The sequence below is a fragment of the Theobroma cacao genome, chromosome 5 (genome assembly GCF_000208745.1).
Source record: "Theobroma cacao cultivar B97-61/B2 chromosome 5, Criollo_cocoa_genome_V2, whole genome shotgun sequence".
Classification (NCBI taxonomy): domain Eukaryota; kingdom Viridiplantae; phylum Streptophyta; class Magnoliopsida; order Malvales; family Malvaceae; genus Theobroma; species Theobroma cacao.
Window position 1 is genome coordinate 24,120,390 of NC_030854.1, and position 21,116 is coordinate 24,141,505.

General features: G+C 32.9%; 2 protein-coding genes across 4 annotated transcripts; one reads left to right on the forward strand and one right to left on the reverse strand.

Annotated features, from left to right (window-relative positions):
* On the forward strand, window positions 5,896–12,248 carry LOC18598781. 2 transcript variants are annotated; one of them, XM_018122125.1, is made up of 8 exons: window positions 5,896–6,078; window positions 6,697–6,855; window positions 8,455–8,560; window positions 9,035–9,217; window positions 9,915–10,394; window positions 10,695–10,778; window positions 10,877–10,957; window positions 11,689–12,248. In XM_018122125.1, exons 2-7 carry the CDS (start codon window positions 6,808–6,810, stop codon window positions 10,939–10,941), a joined length of 966 nt encoding a protein of 321 aa, XP_017977614.1. In that variant the 5' UTR covers window positions 5,896–6,078; window positions 6,697–6,807; the 3' UTR covers window positions 10,942–10,957; window positions 11,689–12,248. The 2 variants fall into 2 exon arrangements, with proteins under 2 accessions (XP_017977614.1, XP_007028518.2); XM_007028456.2 differs by lacking the exon at window positions 6,697–6,855.
* LOC18598782 (cystathionine beta-lyase, chloroplastic) lies at window positions 13,046–21,048 on the reverse strand. 2 transcript variants are annotated; one of them, XM_018121456.1, is made up of 14 exons: window positions 20,869–21,048; window positions 20,179–20,347; window positions 19,971–20,089; window positions 18,909–18,979; window positions 18,688–18,779; window positions 18,277–18,364; window positions 18,088–18,199; window positions 17,653–17,749; window positions 17,467–17,548; window positions 15,953–16,070; window positions 14,452–14,506; window positions 14,306–14,358; window positions 14,119–14,221; window positions 13,046–13,504 (listed from the first exon to the last, which is right to left on the reverse strand). In XM_018121456.1, the coding sequence occupies exons 1-14, from the start codon at window positions 20,932–20,934 to the stop codon at window positions 13,329–13,331; spliced, it is 1,401 nt and encodes a 466-aa protein (XP_017976945.1). In that variant the 5' UTR covers window positions 20,935–21,048; the 3' UTR covers window positions 13,046–13,328. The 2 variants fall into 2 exon arrangements, with proteins under 2 accessions (XP_017976945.1, XP_007028520.2); XM_007028458.2 differs by lacking the exon at window positions 14,452–14,506 and having other exon boundaries at window positions 14,306–14,413.

A 21,116-nucleotide genomic window follows, 5' to 3' on the forward strand; every position in this document is an offset into this window, starting at 1 on the left:
TTAAATATATGTATATATATATATATATATATATATATATATATATGTTGCACAGTTGACTATGTATAGACAAAATAGTTATGGACATGTCAGCCTGTTACTGCCAATTGAGTTTTTTGTCCAAAACTCTATAGTGTTTTGTTCTTCATATTGCTACCTGCAAACAACTACAACAATATTCAGACATGTAAGCTTGATGCTGCCAGTTGAGTTTTTTATTCAAAACTGTGCAGCGTTTTGTTTTTCAGATTGCTGTTTGCAAAAGCTACAACAATATGCAACTTTGTGATTATAGGGTTATGAAAATGAAACAATCATGTTCATTTTTGAATTGCTATTTCAGATAATTAGTCTGCACTGTTTTTAGGAGAACAATATCATAATCAATAGTTAACAAAAGGTTTTTTGCATCTCCTCTCATTATATATGTATATCATGATCATAATATAACACTTTTGAATACATGCGAATTAAAAACCTCTGGTACAAAGATTGTGCTACTACTGACAAGATGTTTGCAAAATTTTTCAGACCTATTGCAGAGCGCAGGTTATGATCTAGTATTATTGAAAACTATCTTAGGTGCTAGTCAAGACTTAAGGGAGGAACTTTTAAACCTAAGGGAGATTACTCAGCATTTGGATCTTCATCCATTTTTGTTATTGCATTGAAGGGAAATACTACTCTCAATATAAATGACATTGAAACTTCATTAAAACAAGTTATCTCTTCCAATTCTTCTTCTCACATTGCTTTCTGTATTACTTCAAATAATTCATCTTGACTTTTTGACTTTGCTTATTGTAATTATATGATAATTTTTTACTAAATACCTAAATAAGTTCCTAATCTAAACAAAAAAGTTAATTAAGCCATTATCATTTTATATGTTCAATTAAGCTCTTGAACTTTTGTTTTTGATCAAATAAACTTTTCTCATTAATTATTTACTCACTTTTATTAGTAAACGGTATAGTTGGTACATTTATGTCACGTTATTTGCCATGTGACAAGTTGATGTGTCATTTTGATGATGTCATTGTTACGTGGAATGATGTGGCATTAAATATTGCTGATTAGGAATTATATGTTTACCTTTTTGCCTATCCACATGTCCAAAAATAATTGGCTTAAAGATTTAAAATAAAGAAATAACCTAACTATTTCTTCCTTAATTTGATAGAGCAAACTTTTGTGCTTAAACAAACTAAATCAATTGATTTAGGGTTTAAACCCAAAATTTATTACATCATTTTAGAAACAAAAAATCAAATAAATCTTAAACACCAAAAAACCAATATTCATTACCTTTTATCAATTTTGGAGAAGAAGAAAGAGGTGGGATACAAGCAAAACTAGGGTGTTGTGTACCTGCCCTTCTCATTTATACAAGAAGATCCTCAACTTGTCGAAGGCTAGAAACTATTAATGAAGAAAGGGGTGAAAACCATGTAATTTTTTACAAAGAAAGTCTACCTTGTTCTTCCCATGGTGTTTACGTTTTTCTATTTCTTGATCACCTACAAATGCGAAGAAAATGTCACTAATTGAGCCATAAGATTTACTGACATGAAATGGGCATCTCATTAAGGCACTGGAAATTAGCTTTGTCAAACCCTGCTTTGTAAAATAATTATAATGTCATTCACATGCTCGATAGAATGTTTATATATTTAGGAAGTTCGAAAAATCGTTAAAAGACGATATTGCCCCTAATGGTACCATTGAGTCAATTAAGTCTCGAACTAGTTCAAATAGGAATTTTAAGGTGAAATTAAGAGTTTCACAATTCAGGGATGACTCAAAATGGTAATTCGGAGTTCGAGGATCAATTCGGAGTCAAACCGAAATTTTCACTATCTAAGGGTAAATTCGTAATTTTTCCACTCGCGGACAAAATTTGAGATTTTGAGAGAATTTAGATCACATTTGACAAATTGGAGAATGGTATGAGTATAAGGGATGAAAAATATGTCTATGGGCAATTTTTCAATTTTTGGGGCAAAAATGTAATTTTTCACTTTACGGGGGCAAAAGTGTAATTTTTAAAAATTTACTCCATCAAAACTTTGGAAAAGTCTAGAAATTTCATGGAAGACATGGATAAGTGAAGAGGATTGAGTAGTAGAAAAAGAAAGTCAAAACGATGGCTAGAAAAAAAAAATAAAATATTTAAAAGGTAAATAAAATAATAATATTTTATTAAGCCTATTAAAAGGCTTGAAAATTCCAGAATTCTTCATTGGGAGGGTCAGCCAAAACCAGCAGGAGAGAGAGAGAAATAAGAACAAACCCTAGAGTGAGAAAATTCAAAGAAAAAGTGTGATTTTTCAAGGAATCAAGTGTTTAAAGGTATGATTTTTCAAGCTTAGCTTAAGATTTATCATTTCCATGCATTTCTCCTTATTTTCCATGGTTAAATTATGTGTTTTGATGATGGATTCAAATCTGATCATATGGGTTTAGAGAGAGAAAGTTGTTAGATTAATTTGATTTTGAACTATGTTAGTGTTTAGTGTTAGTTTAGCATGTTTATGAGTAAAACAACAAGAAAAATATTCATTTTCTCCATGAATTTCTCTAGGCCGAATCTAGCCAATGGTGTGTGAGGATGAGGTTGACTTTATTTTAAGAGAATTAGATGGAAAAATGATGAATTATGAGGTTGGAAATTAAATGGGAATTTTTGGTGCAAAAAAATTGAAATTTTTACCCACTAGGGGTAAAAGCGTAATTTGTGGTCCGAACTGATAAATTGGACCACATTCACAGTCATTGAGGTATTGTGGATATAATTGGATAATTGAAATTGAAATGGATGGAATTGGAGTTGAATTGGAGATTTTAGAAATTTACACCGTGTATAGGCGAGTTAGGTCGGACACTGTGATTAAGCGATTGTCCAAACATTTCACACCCTATCTAGTGCATACGCATGGATAAGAGCCTGAAATAATATATATTGATTTGACACAAATTATTGAATTTTTTGTGTCATGTATTGTGGATAGGTGGTGAGCTATCTGATACGGGTAAAAGACTACACCCGAGGACCGAGAATAAGAGTATATCTACTCCTAGTACAGTGAGTAAACTTACTATCGTCTTAATTATCTAGAGTAGATTTATTTAATTGTGTGATTTTATGGAAAAATGGTTTAATTGGAAAATTATTGTGTTTTATGGGAAAATGGGATTTTATAAAATAATTTTATAAAATTTTTGAAAATTTAATAATGATTTCAAAAATAGAGTAATTGGAGACCTATACTATGATTGTGTTGTTTATCCATGATTTTACATTAAATGGCTTACGATAAATATGGGTATGACTGGTTATTTTTATGATTTAAAGAATATGTGAACTGCTTTGATTTGCCTTGAATGTGTTAAGTGAGCCATGTCATACTATTGTGATTTTATTGATTGGTGGATTATAAAGTGGGCACTGCAGTGACGGGGGTTCCGTGGGCCAACCTAATTAGAGGGGCACAGTTCTCAATTATTGAGCTTACCTCGATTAGAGAGGCGCATAGGATAACTCCTGAGGTAGGATTTGAGTACACTTCATGCTGGCCACCACGTGAAACTGGGACTCAGCCAATGCCGAGGAACGACTATGTTGTCAGAGGTGAAATGTGTTATGTGTGTGACAATAAACAGCCTTGGCAGTCTCGGTAAGATGCCTTCGCGGGGTATCCCCGAGAATGAATTTTTGGCAAGGGCCAAGTTTTTGAAAAGTACATAAGCCATGTTGAGTAATTGGATGAAATCCAATTATTTATATGGGTTGGGATGAATTATTTTAATTGTCTCTTATTACTCAGTTTTAGATTATTTTGATGATGTCTGTCTACTCACTGGGATTTTATGATCTCACCCTTTCTTCCTATACATTTTTCAGGCTCAAAATAAGTAGTAGACTGTCAATTGCATCGAGAAGTAAATTTCGGAGTTGCATCCTAGAAAGCAAGGTTATAGACTTAAACCTTCTCAGTTATTTGGGGGCCCACGTGTCATTGTAATTTAAATTGCATACTCTAATTTTCTATATTACAGTATGTATAAATTTATTTTGTTTTTATGTGCAGAAAATTAATTTTTGATGTTTCAAAAATATATATATATTGTTTTACATTAAAATAGATTATTTTAATTAATATTTTTATTTTATTTTATTATTCAAAAAAAAAAGAAAAAAAGAGAGAGGAATGGAAAACTGGTACAAAAACCTTGCGAGGTCTCGAAAGGCATTCGGGGGAAGAATGTCTTTCGAGGCTTCACGACGGTTGTCACGGGCTCGATAGGAGTTCCGAGTCGTGACAAGCTTAGTATGTTAATGCAGGCACAAATGCTTACAAATACATACAACATCGTGTAAATCATAAAAGAAAGATTGGATCTTTTGTCGCCCAAAATATTGAGAAGATTAAATACAATGGATAATGAAACCTCTTAATCCACTAATTATGTAAAGTTTTGGGGACTGGTAGAAATAAGTTAAAAGTTTGAATAAAGTGTGTCGAATCCCCTTAATTAATTGTAAAGCATCTCAAAATCAATTTTTATGCTTTTCTTCCTTTGCCCCATTTTCTTCTATCTCGAAGAACACTTGATTTGTTTGTACATTGTTTAGATGTTCTTATATAGAGTTGAGGAATAAGGATGCTTGTTATTTTGGTGTAAATATTAATTTTATATGAGCAGCACTATCTACTTATTTTTTTTTAAAAAAATATATTAGGTATAAAAGTAATTAGTTTTTTTTTATTTGAAATCTTAAAGTCATTCATTTTTGGACATGTGGATTGGTAAAAAGGTAAATACATAATTCCTAATAAGAAACAATTAATGCATGTCATTTGCCACATGGTAGTGACATCATCAAATGACTCGTTAATCTACCACATGGCTTTGACGTGCCAACTGTACTGTTGACTAGTGAAAGTTAGTCAATAGACAGTAAGAGTGCTTATTTGACATAAAATAAAAGTTTAGAGACTTGATTGAACATAATAAAATGATAGAGCTTAATTGACTTTTTAATATAGTTTATGGACTTATTTAAGTATTTAGCTTAATTCTTTTATCTTTTCCATTAAAATATCCATTTTGTCTCTTCCCTCTATCTATACTATTAGTGTTACAAAATGAATATCACTCACATGGGACATGCTTTTGACTCGCATCTTAGTCTTCTTGATACTTACTATATTCATATTCTTACGAAAATTAAGAAAAAAGAAAATCTAAAATTCAAAATTGCATACAGGTACTATTTCATGGTTTTTTTTTTCTCTTTTTTACCAAAAAGAATTTTAATATCAAATACATAGTTTTCTTTTTTCTCTTCTTTCTTAGGAAAGTGAAGTATCATGGTCCAATTACTTATTAGATCAACAGAAAACTAATACTATTACTACTCTACAAAATTTGAGAACTATTTTATTTTTTTATGAATTTATTTAATTTTAACATTTAAAATCGTATATAAAGTTAAAACAGACTTATTTTATTTTAATTTATTAAATAATTAAAGATAATATAAATACCATTTATAATAATTTTAATCTAAATTAAAATTTATATAATTTATTTTATAAATAACTTAGCAAACAAGCTTTTCTATTCCCGTCGAGTAAACTTAACCTCATGTTTAGGTCACTGGCATCTCTGGCCTCTTAACAGGCCTGAACTGCTGGCTTGCTTGAACTGGACTGGTCTAAATTCTTGGCCCATGATCCTAATTCCTTCGCAAGGTTCAGAAGCAAATTATTATACTGAAAAGGAAGAGGCCCGCAAAGAAAAAGCAGAAACAAAAAAAAAAGGCCAAATGGAATCCAGAATAATGAACAGTACAGGCTGCTATAAAAGAAAAAAAACAAAAGGGGGGCAGAGTCCAAAAAGCAAGAATCTTCTCCCCACTACCCTCCACTGCGTTTTAAGGTAAAAATAAAACCACCACCTTTTTTCCCCCTCCCGTTTTATGATCTTCGGTTTCTGTTTCCTCTCTAAATTCTCTCTCCATTTCCAAAACTTTTCTTAGCTTACCCGAGTTTTGTACGGATCGCCTCCCAGGTGAGAAACCTTAATTCTTTTATCACGCTTTATTTGTTTCCATTTTTCCTCGCATATCTTTTTTACTTTATTAAACGCTCGAAACGTATCCGATACGTATCTTTATCCGATAAGCCCTGCGTGTCTTTACATGCCGCCGGGAATTGAAATGAAATTACTTCCTCAATTTTATATCCGCTGCGAATTTCCCCCCTTATTTTACGTTTTTAACCGTCTTTTCTCTTCAATTCAAAAAAAAAAAAAAAAGAAAAGAATTCTTGTCGTAAAATATTTAATTATGTAGCTTTCATGTTGATCAACGCTTTAAACTTCTACTGTAAGACGAAATTAGATAACTTTGAGGTAATTTTCAAACTTTTTTAATCGAATCTTGTGGTTATATGATCAAATAATCTTGTTTGTTATTTGTCAAATTAATATTTTCTTTCTTATTTGATTGCTATTAAATTATTTAATTTTTTTTGGTAGTTATGATTTTGGACTACACAAGTTGCTGTTAAATTAGTGATAAAAATGGATAAGAAAGAACTTTTTCTAGTTATAGTTAATTATTTATTCCTGTGTATTTGGGTTTTTTTTTTTTATGGGTATTTGATGTCAAGTTGACCACGTTTTCAGGTATATTGCTGCATGCAAGATTGCCTAACTCATTGTTCGGTAATCTTGGGAAGATAATTTGTAATTATTGGTATAGTTGTTATCTTTTGTCTGGAACATCTAGTAAAAGATATGTCAACTGGATCAGTAAGGAGGGTTTCACGTCAAGATATACAGCTTGTAAGATGTTGAGCTTGATCTTTACAATTAGTGAATGATTGTGTATAATAAATTGTATGCTTATGTATTAATTTTGTTGTAGGTATGAATTTACGTATTTTTTTTTTGTTGGTTGCCTTTTTTTGCTTTCTGAAAGGTTATATTTCTTGCTAAAATTATTACTTTATGTTGGTTAGAGTGGAGTGAGATCATTGCTGTGGATTTAGTGCAATTGTGGAAATATGTTTGTTTAGTTGGTAATTCACGTTTTCAGAATTTTTTTTTTTTTTTATGTTTCTATGAGTTTGAAATTTTGAAGCTGTTCAGAGGAAAGTACTATTTGATGGAAATAATTCGAAGCAGAAAAAATATGATTGATACGTTTATAAAGTGTAAATTTAAAAGCAAAAGCATAGCCTAAATTATTGAAGTTGTGGAATCTACTTTTGGATTTATGGAATTGGTCTTTGTTTAGGTCAGATACTAGTATCATTTATCTGCAAAGTAATTGAATCTTTTTTAAGAACAATAAAATATTTTTAATTTGTAAGTCATTGAAATCTGTATTTCTGACAAGTTTTATGAATAATGAATAATTGCATATATGTGCAAAGACAAAGGTGAAAGAGGAATAGAAGATAGCTTGCTTTATAACATAAAGTGGAAAGATACAAAAGATGGAGGTAAGTGGAGATCTTTAAGGAAAGTGACACCTGACATGATAAACAAAAGTTTACAGGCCTAGAGATCTCCAAAGATATTTTTTATAGCTCTATTTTGATCTAATTTTTGGAGGGGCTGCGTTTATTCATCTATAGAAATCACTACCAGCCTCTATTCTCAGTCTTTATCTATTCTTCACCTGATTAACCCACCTGATCTCCCCTACTACCAACATCTCAGGGAAAAATAAACCATATCCAGGTATCTGAATCTCCAATAAACAGTGGTGAAATGGAAATACAGGCAAACAAATCCTTGGGTTGCAAAACAGTAATCATGCTTGAATTTTAGTCAGATGTGACTGTTTGGCTAGTCAGTAGATTTTGTATCAAAGTAAAATGTTGTGCCTTTGACTTGTGTTTTTGGATCAATCATCTTGTGGAAATGCTGGAGAAATGGTTTGTCCTGGGTTCTGTTTCCTTAAATTTCTGCTTGTATGGAGTTTTTTTTTTTAAAGGCTTGTATGGAGTTTATAATGCTGTTCCTGATTGTACTTAGCAATCAGCAATGAATGCTTCTTCATGTACTTACTATGGAAAGTTTATAAAACTGGGCAAATTAATAATTTTAACTGATGTAAGTATTGCCTGTCATATATCTCCTCTTGATGGCTATCAGAAATTAAGTTCTTGACAGAGTATTAGTTATTCATACATTAAGGGGAGAGGAGCAGATAAAGGAGAAGCAGCACAAACTGTATGAAATGATTTTTTTTTATTCTTTAGCAAAATTTAAGATGTACTTGTGATGTGCTGTTAGTTCTACTTGTTTGGAAGCTGTTCATCCTTCTGTGTGTGTGTATGGTGGTGTTTCTACTGTCTTAGATTTGTTTGGCATGGAGGCTGAGAGGTATTCCACTAGCTGACGGTGTTTTTGCTCGTATATGTGTGATTTCAGGTTCAAAATCTTATAGAACGATGTCTTCAACTCTACATGACACAGAAGGAAGTTGTGGAAACTCTGCTGGCTCAGGCTAAAATTGAGCCTGGTTTTACTGAACTTGGTAACAGACAGTTTAAATATTTTATTTTGCCATAACCTTCACACTTTGTATAGGCTGTCCATCCTTTTTTGAACACCACTAGGTTGATAGCTATAGCCTATTATAAATCATATATTACAGAAATTATAAAAAGAGATACACTAAATCCAGGCCATGGCTTTGCCTTCCATCTTCCAGCCCTTCCAAAAAGAAAAAAAAAAGTAGGTCCTACTAAGTTAGAAACAGGGGTGTCAAACCAGTAGCCATTTCTCATATAGATGGGCTTGCCCTTGTGGTAAATTTCTTTCTAAGGGAAGATTATGGACTGGACAGTTCAAACCCTCCTAATCCAGTATTCTTGTTGGGTAAGTAGTGTTGGTCAACTGGTAGATAGATAGATTGTTGCCGATCACAAGGTTATGCCTATATTTTACTGTCATTACATGTTTTTAGTATTGTTATTATTTCCTTTCACAAATTTTTCATGCTTTTCAGTTTGGCAAAAGCTTGAAGAAGAGAATAGAGAATTCTTCCAGGCTTATTATCTGAGATTGACGGTGAAGCAACAAATAATGGAATTCAACAAGCTGCTTGAGCAACAGGTGCGATTGATGCGTCAGATTCATCCAACTGGAGTTGTTTCAGTATCTAATTCTAATGGACTTCGCTTGCCGCCAAGTAAGACTGTTTTTTTCCTGGTTGGATATTTTGATTTTACATTTGTGTTTAATTGCATGGGCATGCCCTGAAATTGTGGAATTGGCACTTTCTGCAAATGCATTTTCTTCTGTTGAGATCTGATTTATTAATCAATTATTATACATTTTCTAGCAGACACTGGTTAAAAGAAACAAAGATGGAGGGTAGTTTTTGATGCTAATTTATAACTGTAAAGACTAATGAAGAGGGAAGAAGTGAGGTCATTGTCTAAATTCTTCCTTAACGAAGTGCTTCTGCCGAGTGTCGACAATCTGCATAAGCTTTGTTTTAGCTTCCTCCATATCAATAGCTATGTGGAATTTGGATATTGGAAGGCTTAAACATCATGGGCGTTACTTCTTGTACACTTATTTTTCCATATCCACTTTTGATGAAAGGGATCAGTTGGGGGAAAATTTCTTATGTTGCTCACCTTGCTTTGGCCTTTTAAATTCCTTGATCTTCTTTTATGTTTCTCGCAATTTTTCATTAATTTTTGCGCATGCAGCAATACATTGATAATTTGAAGAATCACCATTGGTGATAGTTGGTGTAATAGTTATTACAATAACTAATTATTGAGTTTCCCTAAGTTGATTTGCTGACAATCTGAAAGCTAAGCTTTGGCTTTCTTGAAGTTTCATTTTCTTGCTATTGATTTAACTTTCTGTTATAGTGCCCCAGAACTCAGCCTGCTATGGCCCAGAGGATACAGGACCATCTTTGAAGCAGGAGAACATGCACCATCCCATGGGATCCAGTTTGCCTAATGTATTCACTAATGGTAGTTCATCATTGCATGCTGGAATGCATGCTGCTGTTGAGCTGCCTACCCATGCCAGCAGGATTGATGCTCCACCAGCCATGCTTTCAACTCAGAGTTCAAACATGGGTCTGATGCAAGGAATAAATGGGAAAATGATAAAATCAGAAACTGGTTATTCAGGCAGTTCTGCTTACATGTTTGGTGCTGAGGGCAATGTTCTGGAGCCACGTCCAACAATTGGGGATACGTCTTTCAGTAGTGTAGAATCAAGCTCACAGCCTCTGAATGAACCACTTATGGATGCTGACATTTCTTCAATTGGATTTTTAGGCCAGATCCCTCGCAATTTTAGTCTGTCAGATCTTGCAGCTGACTTTTCTCAGAGTTCAGGTATCTCTTAGTTTATGTGGGCACATGCATGTACCCCATGCTGCATATATTTGTCTGCAAGTAAGCATGTTTGTGTGCATCCATGTCTGTGTATGAGTCTATTTTACATATTGTGCTGGACTGAGCTGAGTTCGGGGGTTTATTATGGGTTAGCTTTGTAAAATATGTGCCTAGTGCATAAGCAAGTATTTGGCCCGGTGAGCATTAGATACTTCATTTATGAAGATCACAATGTTTTTAGAATAACCTATTAATTTTTAATGTACATTTATTTTCAGAATAACCTCTTAATAATTTCAGATATACTGGAGAGCTACCCCCGGTCACCTTATTTAGCAACAGATAATGAAAATTTCCTGGATTCTCGTGAAAGAGAACATCAAGGTGATACTGTTATCTTCCCTTCCTCCTCATTCAAATATTTGTTTGTTGAATTTTTGTTGGTTGTAATTTTTGAAGAGTGTGACAATTTTGTCTTGTAGCGGACAACAAAATGTTGGACACAATATCAGAAGGATTGAGTTATGAAGATTTTAGAAATGAATAGCTCTACAATGTCAATGGTATTGTTTTTTCTCTTCATTTATCTGCTGTGATAGCAACTTTTTGGAATTTACTTGCATGGTGAATCCTTTTGAGAAAAGTTTTTGCATCTCCTAAGATGTTTTGCTACCAATAATATGGGTTTTCCTCAGCTTCATTTTCTTGTTCTCAAGTGATTTTTATGCTGTATCATATCATAAAACAACTGAGTATCACCTAATCTTTGATTTGAACCATGTATATTTTATTTTATATATTTGTTCCAAGTATTAAAATTTTAACTGAGTAGAAAATCTAGTTGGTTCTGTGCTTGAGATCTTTTTTCCCTGGTAAGTTACAGAGAATAGAACCAAGTTGTTCAGTGTTCAGCAAATTGATAAGTTTGTATGCTCTTCTTTCAACTTTAATTAATCGCATTTGGTGTTTTTGGTGTAATGATCTAGTTCATTCTTCAATGTAAATTTGGTGAGCTCCATTTAAGCGCAAGAAATGCATGCATAAATTGAAATGAAACTAACTCTTGCACTGCACATATGCTAGTTAACTGAAGAATACTGATGGTCATTGTTTGAGTTATAAGCAATGGAATGGGTTGTAATCATTTTATTACAAGGTGATCATAATATTTTGATTCTTGTGTGTCAAATTGCAATGCATGTTATTTTTTAGACTCTTTGTTTCGTAACAAATGACAGTTTTCTGCTCTCGTAACAAATCACTTACCATGTATTTGATCCCATGTTTTACGCAGGTACAAACAAGAGCTCCCCTAGGCTGAAGGGTTTTGTATATAGCATTTTACAAGTCAAAACTCCTTTGATTGATGGATAGAAGTTCACTGACATGATTCTGTAGTGATGGAAAATTGACAATAGGATGGATCCGAGAGGTTAAAAAAAAAAAATTTAAGTTCTACATACGCGGTTTTTTTGTGCCCATGGGAGAGTCGGTGGAAGCGACTTTACTGAATCAGCTTGGCTTGGCTTAGAATCTAGTAGCAGTCTGGTGTGATATGGTTATGGTAGTCCTATCAACAGGACATTTTGTTGACGACTATATAACTAACGCCTTTTGATTTGGAATGGGATTGTGGAATAATATATTTTGTGGATTTTATGTTGAGAATCTTCCAAATTGGTGGTGGTACTTGTTCAAGGGTAAAAGTTTGTGAAGAAGCAATATGCAGAATTGTAAATATGGTGCAGTTTGCCCTGAAGGTGACCATGCCATTATTTAGCTCAAATTCTAATTACTATGCAATATGATTGGACTTGCTTAGTGGAGCAATATCAAGTTTGCTTTTGGTTGCAACTGCCTTCAGCTTTACCAAAAAGGTATTATTCTAATTTCATATTAAATTAAATGCAAAAACCTTTCCTGAAACGGGAATTGATATATCCGTACCCATCTTTTCTAACCTTATGTAACGCCTAGCTAACGCGTAGACGCCCCGACCCAAAATATGTAAAGCCTGATATGTGAAAATTTTATGCCCAAAGCAAACGTCCAGTTGTAGATACCAAGATATTAATGACTTTGTACATTCCCATCTCAAATAATTTTTTTTTCATTTAAAAAATTTGAAATATTAAAAAAATTCAAATAAATATTTATTATTTAATTAAATTTTTATATTTTTATTACGAGTCAAATAAATTTTTATAATTAATATTTTTTTAAAAAATAAAATAATTTTCCTTGTAATTAATGTTTGACTGTTATTAATTAAAATATCATTCAATGTGATCATATCATATAACATACTATGTCAACATGAAATATCATGTAACATACAAATAACAATTTGATTATTAATAATTAATCAATCTTTAATTATAAAGACCTATTTAAATTAAAATAAAATTATAAAAACTTAATTGAATGTAATATTAAAATATTTATTTATTTTTTTTAAATAACTCGAGGAAAAATTTTAGATATCATTTTTTTAGAAAAATATATAGATAACTTTTAATACGCTTTTAAAACACTTTTTCCATTTAATACATACATTAATTATAATTTTTTTATCCCCTTAAGAATCAATCACTACCAATTAATTCTCATTTTTATGAATAAAATTAAAGCCCGTTCTTACTCCTTAAGCAAGTGAAAATGATTAGGTAGGCTCCTTCCCAATTAATAATAAGTAAAAGTAATGCTTATTGGGCACATTGATCGCTAACAAAACCTGATCTTAATGGCCTAAATTTCAAATCTCACTTTCTGCTGGAGCTGAAAGGGTCAGGGAAACCCCACGCTAAAAACTAACAGAACATGCGTTGCCCAACTCCATACCATACACCACAAATAACTTACTGGAAACCTAAATAAATACAAGTCACAACATAACATGCAAATACTAACATTGATGGCTTAATAATCCAGTACCTAAAGAGGGCCAGTTCTGAGGGCATTGTCCAGATCAGCAATGAGGTCGTTTACATCCTCAATCCCAACGGATATCCGAACAAGATCTTCAGTTAGACCTCTTGCCTCACGCACTGCACTCGGTATGCTCGCATGGGACATGAAGCATGGCATGCTTATCAGGGATTTCACACTCCCTAATCATTACCACCAATCACATACTCAGTTTTGCTCAATTGACTTATTATTGTATAAAAGTCAGAGTAATCTAATGTGATATAAAATATGAAAATATTATCCATAAAAAGCATGCATGTTTTAACAGGCTAAACATTATCTCCCAGCAGAAACTATCTTTTGTTGTTCCATCAACATTTTTAAGACTGAAATCATACATCTACACCATCTTACAATTTAACCTTTGCACTCAAGTTAGATTCTGCTCTTTCTCCTTTTTCATTTTTAAAATTTCTTTTTGGGACAGTTTTTCCCCCTTTCTTCCTACTTCAAGGAATGGAATCTATTAAAGCAAGTGATACAAATCCCATCACACAAGATATTTCATGAGTTTAAATTGGCATGTTTGTAACTACAAAAAACTATTGTTTTTTAAGGGAAAAACATTTGTCTCAAAGCACTGAAAGTTCAATAAATGCATTATATGCTTTTGGAAAACCATAGGGATCCTCACATAAAACAGATTTTTGTCATCATTATAGATTAGGCCATGTGTATCACATTAAAAAACCAATTGCTTAAGATTAAGAATTATGCAAGGCATGTATATACTTTGGTTAGGAAGTGTTATTACCGAAGCTAACTGTTATGCTGAAGTATTTAGTAGTCTCAACAACATGCTTTGAGAGTGCCAGAGAACCTGTCAAAAAACTAAGAACAGATCCTGCACCCTTTGCCTGCAAGAGCAAATTTGGGGTGTGTAACGCTAAGATGTTAAACATAAGGATGCTGAAATTAGAATTTACATCTATTTCCAGTACCTGAGAATAATGTAAATCACGTCCAGGGTGATCAGGAAGACCAGCATAGTTAACTTTCTTCACTAGTGGATGGGAAGAAAGGAACTCAGCAATCTTTTGTGCATTTTCCTGTTAGAGGTTCAGAAATGTTAGTTTCAAATAGTTAACTTTCTTCACTAGTGGATGGGAAGAAAGGAACTCAGCAATCTTTTGTGCATTTTCCTGTTAGAGGTTCAGAAATGTTAGTTTCACATGGTTAACTTTCTTCACTAGTGAATGGGAAGAAAGGAACTCAGCAATCTTTTGTGCATTTTCCTGTTAGAGATTCAGAAACGTTAGTCTCAAGTTTGAACTTGAGCAGATTTCAACTGTTGCAACTGTGGCGAAAATAGTAACATATAGACATAGAAGATTGCTAAAGCCAGAACATAGCAAATACTAAAATTCTTCGGTAGCCCTTAACTAAAGAAGATGATCACTGCAAAAATAATGTTAGCATAAAGTTTACAATGACTGAACAGTGTGTCTAATTTGTCAAAGTACAAATCTAAACATCATCAAGGGAACACCCCAGTAGCCGGGGCGAATCTGGGGGGTTGGGGGGCTTGGCCCCCCTTAAGCTATTGCAAATCCCATGACTTCACCTTTTCTCAGCCACAAGAAGAAAAGAAATTTTTTTCTTTAATATGCACCCTTTAAAAATTCTGTACATTAATATGATAAATTTATTAACCTTTTTAGTTTTACGCCTCATTATTTAACTTGATTCTTTTTAATTTTTATATCTATGCATTATTACATATGATCTTTTATTTCCTTAAATAATTTTTTTTTTCTTTTCAATCAATATGATAAATATATTGATATTAATTATAGTGTCAACTACTTTTACTTTTATATATAAGTCGGGGCCCCTCTCATGGGAAATTTCTTGCTTCACCCTTGCCCAGTGGTTAGAACTTGAGACTTCAACTTGATGATTTCGTGTTTGAATCTTGAGATGGGAAAGGGCTACCTACCATTGTGTAGCCCAAGGCTCAATCTACATCTACCCAAAAAAGTACAGTTCTAAACAAATAACTTTCTTCTTACTTTAAATCTTATAAAATGCTACGTAGCAGCAATGAGATAAGATTAAGATGCATGCTGACCTACACATAAACAGATACATATACATGATTTTGCTGTCAAAAAGAGAAAAAGAGAGAGGGGAGGGGGTGAGGTTCACCATCTGAAATGGTAAAAAAAAAAAGAAAAAAGAAAGAAAGAATAAAAGAAGAAAAGGAACGTAGGGAGAGAGCATGAGCATTTCAACACCTTAACCAACTCCTTACAATACGGACCCCAAATATAAAGACATATCTAAAGTCAAAAACTGCCCATGCTAGATCAAACAACTCAAAAGGTGATCCAAACATATAAAATGCTCCCACTAGTTTTTTCTATATTAATTGCCAGCATTCAACAAATATGACTCTGCATTAACACATGGTGTGGATAAGTAGATTCAGAACCCCCTCTTTCTCCATATCAAGGCCTTCACAAGTTTACTTAAATAAATTGTCATAATTAGTCACATCTGTTATGTCTTAACTAGTGCTGCATCATTCAACCAAATACAAACTTTATAACATTACATGCTGCATTTAAAAATGTCTAAAGCATCACCTGTTGTTTTTCAATACGCAAGGCCATGGTCTTGATACCTCTTAAACAGATCCAACAATCAAAAGGAGCTAACCCAGAGCCTACTGCATTTTGTAGGAAATACAACTGCTCTGCCAAGCTGGTGAAAGTAAAAGGGAAAATGGTGTTAGGAATTGGGAAGGGAAGTATAAGGAAATATGCCCAATAAAAACTTAACCAGTAAGTGAAGGTTAAATACTTTAGTAGAAGAATGAAAAGAGTTTAAGAATAACAGTTACAGAAGAAAAGGTGCATACAAATAATCAATTTCTTCTCTATGAAAGAGCACTCTTATGTGTATAATTCACGGCAAGATTGTAGAATTGCTAAAAGAAAGAAAACAAATATGGGAATACAAAATTGAAAACATGAAGGACTTATTTTGGCTATATTCGATAATTCTTTTTAAAACTTATGAGTTGATTAATTTTTCAAATAACCAAATCAAGACATTGCCATTTTAGATGAGCAGGGAAGAGTGAGAGATTAGAGATGATAGAACTCCTGAGAGAGAGACAGACAAAATCTCTTGGTATGGGTTTGTTCTTAATTTGGCATAATAATGAGTTCATCTAGGACACCAATCAAGCAGAACATTGGGTAATTTAGAATTCTTTGTACTTCCAAAATCTTCCTATAATACTTAATATTTAAATAAAAATTGATGTTTAATTCTGGAAAAAGGGCCATTTGACAAAAGATTGTCTCTGGTTTAGAGAAACTGATGCAGAGGTTCCAACTAAATGTTAGCACAAATGTGAAGAAGATTAGTTTTTCAAAATTCAAGAAAGAATTACTTAAGGCCCCCTGTAATCTTCCAAGACTTAATTAGACACAAGTCATCATCAAAAGCAACAGAAACTGAAAATACCATAAGTAAATTATAGACTACAATCCTAGCATTTAGTAACCAAGCAGGAATAAATATATATAGAGATAACCCAAATAACAATAGCTAATATATATATATATATATATATAAATTGCAATTGGTCCTGTAAGAATACATACAAACTAACAAAATGAAGTCCCCCAAATAATTTAATTATTCAATCAGCATCTTCCTCTGATGCATCATATGGTCAGAAAAAGCAACAATTCTTTGACAATATAAATTTAAACAATTATTTCTTTTTCTCCTCCAAAGACCTCAATAAAAAAGTATGAGAAACAACAATGAGTTGGGATATGAAGTCTTTCAATCAAAGTCACAGGAAATCACATGTTATATCACCCCCTCCTCCAGTTACATGTTTGATGTTAGTGTCTTAACCTCAAATATTGGAACATAGTCTTAATACCCATTTCTTCCTTTTCTTAAACAAGGGGAAAGGAAGATAAAGCAAACATTCGTCCACATCCAAGTAGAAAACAAAGATGGTCATAAAGATTTCAAATCATCAAATATTGATCAATCTTTAAATGTATATTACGAATTTTAAGATAGGTATAATCTCCGAGATGTACAATATAATTGCATAGAAAGGAACTACAACCTCTCTCCCTTAACAGCGAGCACGCCTGCCATGACGTCGCTATGTCCAGCTATAAATTTAGTAGCGGAGTGCATCACAATGTCTGAAACAAGATGAGGCAATCAAAATTACCAGCTATCTAAATTATATTATCATACTCCATCAAAAATTTCAAACTGAACCCACAACAATGTATATTGTTGATACCTGCTCCAAGTTTTAATGGTTGTGACAATACTGGGGACATAATACTGTTGTCTACCAACATGAGAGCCCCATAAGCATGAGCCATTTCTGCAATTCTCTGGAAATTAAACAAACAGAGAAGATCAATTTGCTAGGGACCACCTGGAATTATGATTTCAAAATGAACAAACAATTTTATGTATAAATACGTGCACACATATAACCACAACAAAAATGATTCAGGGTATACAAACTGAAAATAAATTTAAATCATCCACAACCCTACGATACCTGGTCATGCACGGAAAAGCATAACAGATGCATTATTAGATCTATTCATTTTAGGAAAATGTCAAATTAACATATATTGAACAAGTGTAACAGAGGAATCAACAAAATCTAAACATTTTTGTGAATATAAAGATGATATAATTTAAGAAAAGCAAAATGTCTCACACGAATATCAGCAATTTGTTGTCGAGGGTTGGTAGGACTCTCCAGCCACACAAGCTTTGTCTTGGGGCCAATAACTGCCCGAACTTCATCTAGATCACTGGTGTTTACTCGTCTAAACATTTTAAGCAATATATCTCAGATTTCTATAGCAGCAGGAGCACAGTGATGAAAAGAAGAAAATATACTAACTTCACCACAACTCCATATTTTGGAGTTACTTGAGATAATAAACGATCAGAACCACCATAGATGTCATCTCCGGCAACAATTTCTTCACCTAAAAGAAAAAAAAAAAGATTAAGGTTTGCTTAAAGTGCATGAAAGGAATGAAAGGCTTTTATAGAAATAAACTATAGATTTACACAAGTAAATAAGCAAAACATGCACAGATCAAGGACCATGAACAGAAAGGAAAAAGTCTGACTCTTATAGCTACACAACGAATAGTAAAGGGAAAAAAGCAGATTTAAACATAGTATTGGAGATGAGAAAACACCAGCATAACAAGTCCCAAACTGTCGTAAGAGATTATAAGGCATTACAGAACTCAAATCAAATATACTGCAAAAAATAATCAACAAAAGTAATAAAAAAAAGTACCAGTTCCAACAAGCTGAGCAACAGCAGATAAAGCAGCCATTCCACTAGTAAAGCAAAATGCTCGATCTGCCTTTTCGAGCTTTGCTAAGAGCCTATGAGATAAGAACACAAACAGCTTAACACTCCAGAAAAGAACATGAAGAAGGTAAAATGATTGGTTTCACTAACGATGGCTAAAACTACTTCAACCATGCTGAGTATGCCAAAATGCAAAATTATACCTTTCCAAAACATCCCGTGTAGGATTTCCACTTCTAGTATAATCATAGGGCCCATTATCAATTGCTGAAGGCTTCAAAACAAAGTATAAAAAACAGTAATCAAAGTCTTATCCAAGTGAGATGCCACATACATGCTGCAAATAGATAATAAACACTCCTGTCTGCTGTATAAATGAGCATATGAGTGTGAGCATGTGTGCAAACAAGAGAGAGAGAGAGAGAGAGAGAGAGAGAGAGAGAGAGAGACGTAGGGTAANAGAGACTAGGGAATATTTTTTCTGGATTTTCCAGAGAAAGTAATATGCATCACATGATGAAAAGAAAAAGATGACTGATGTCAGAGTGCAGGGTACATGCAAACCAATCTGAACAACTGACATAGAATACAGGAACCAGATCGATCTTGGATATGTGTCATCTCATTTAATACACTACATGATTCAACCTATTATCTTCAAATGTGACTCATTATGCTAGAAATTTAGTATAAAAATCAAACTACAACAGCTTTTTGCAAAGGAATTGCTAAAATAAAAAGAATCAATTATTTAGATAATAAAAATTTCAAGACATATGATTCAGTATCAGCCCTTCCTTTCTGTCCTAGCACTCTTAGTATGGAAGTAATTTACACTATTTCCATTGTTATTTTTTTGTTAACCTTATGCATATTAAGTTTTCAGCCAGTGAAGGCACTGCTCTTTGCACAAGTAAACACCAGTATAGCAATTAAAAGGTTCGAGATTATACAACATAAATCTCACTATGTTTCAGATGGAAGTTGCACAAACAAATGTTAACCACAGGTCAAGGGTTCAATGACATTAACATCAAGTCCAATCTGAAAATATTAAACATTGAAAATTCAGATGCTTAAACCCTTTTCCTTCAAACGTAATTTCATAACCTTTAGGCTGTAGCCTTGGTTGCATGGTTAGATGAATTAGTTTACAAACCGAACCACAAGAATATATTAAGTTCTTAAGTTTTCCCTTTCTTCTGAAGTGTTGCATATAGATAACCAATTAAATAACACAAACTAAAATATTTCAATAGGCTTACCTGCTTAAATGTAGCAGTTTGATAAAGGGGTGTACTCATTGCACCATAGGGATCAAAGTTACTCTCAATATTCATCAACAATGTCGAAATACTAGGCTCCTGGTCCTCAACATTCAGTTCTTCAACATAAAACAAAATATAAAATAACAATCACAAACACCAAGGCAACCATAAATTAAGAAACCATAAACAAATAAATGGCACAAACCAGCTGAGCATTCTGTTACAGAATCAACCAAAACTGAAGCACTCACATCCATGTCTCTGTGCCCTAAACAATTCAATCTGAATTGCTTTCCGGACAACAGCTGCCTTCTCTCTAAATATAATTCCTTGTTAACCTCTGAACTTCTTGGGAAATTCTCTAGCAAAGGACCCTACATAAATAACAAATAGAATCATGATTTTTAAGCCAACATTTTTTTTACTGCAAAGGCTCTATTTGATTGTTGCTTCTGTTACTTGATTTTTGCTTCTCAAAATGTTGTTAAGAATCAAAATCATAATTGATTAAAGATGAACAAAATGGCTAAAATGCAACAAAAATTCTAACACAATTATTCCAACTAAAAAATATAAAAAAATTCATGCATTTTGTTCTCCAAAAACATTACACATTTTTAAATTTTAATTATTGAAGATTGTTAGTACTATTTGTTATTTCATACAAATACAAAAAAAAAATTCAAACCTCTCATTTTTTTTTTTAATTTAACATTACTCTCATCAAGCAACGTCAATGTTAGAAAACCCCTCAATCCGGAATTACCATAATTAATACTGGAGGAAAAGAGTTCCCAATGCTTCACATTTTCTGAGATTAAAACCAAACATAAAATTGAAAGAAGGAAATTGAAAATCATCATGAAGGAAAAATTAAAGATAAAAAGAGCCTCACGTTCTTGTGGTTAGGAACAGAGTAGATGGAGGACAAGAAAGGCCTGAGAGGGAGCGATGATGCCATTTCCCTGACGACGTAAGATCAATGTTAGGGTTTTGGGTTTAGCTTCTTAGTGCCGCCATTGATGATCATCACTTGAAAATGGTCTTTTGAGTCGTTGCACATTCATTGATGTTTCAATTCACAACTGTGAAATGTCATTTCTGTCTCAGTTTAGTCATTACATTTCCCAAAATACCCCTGGT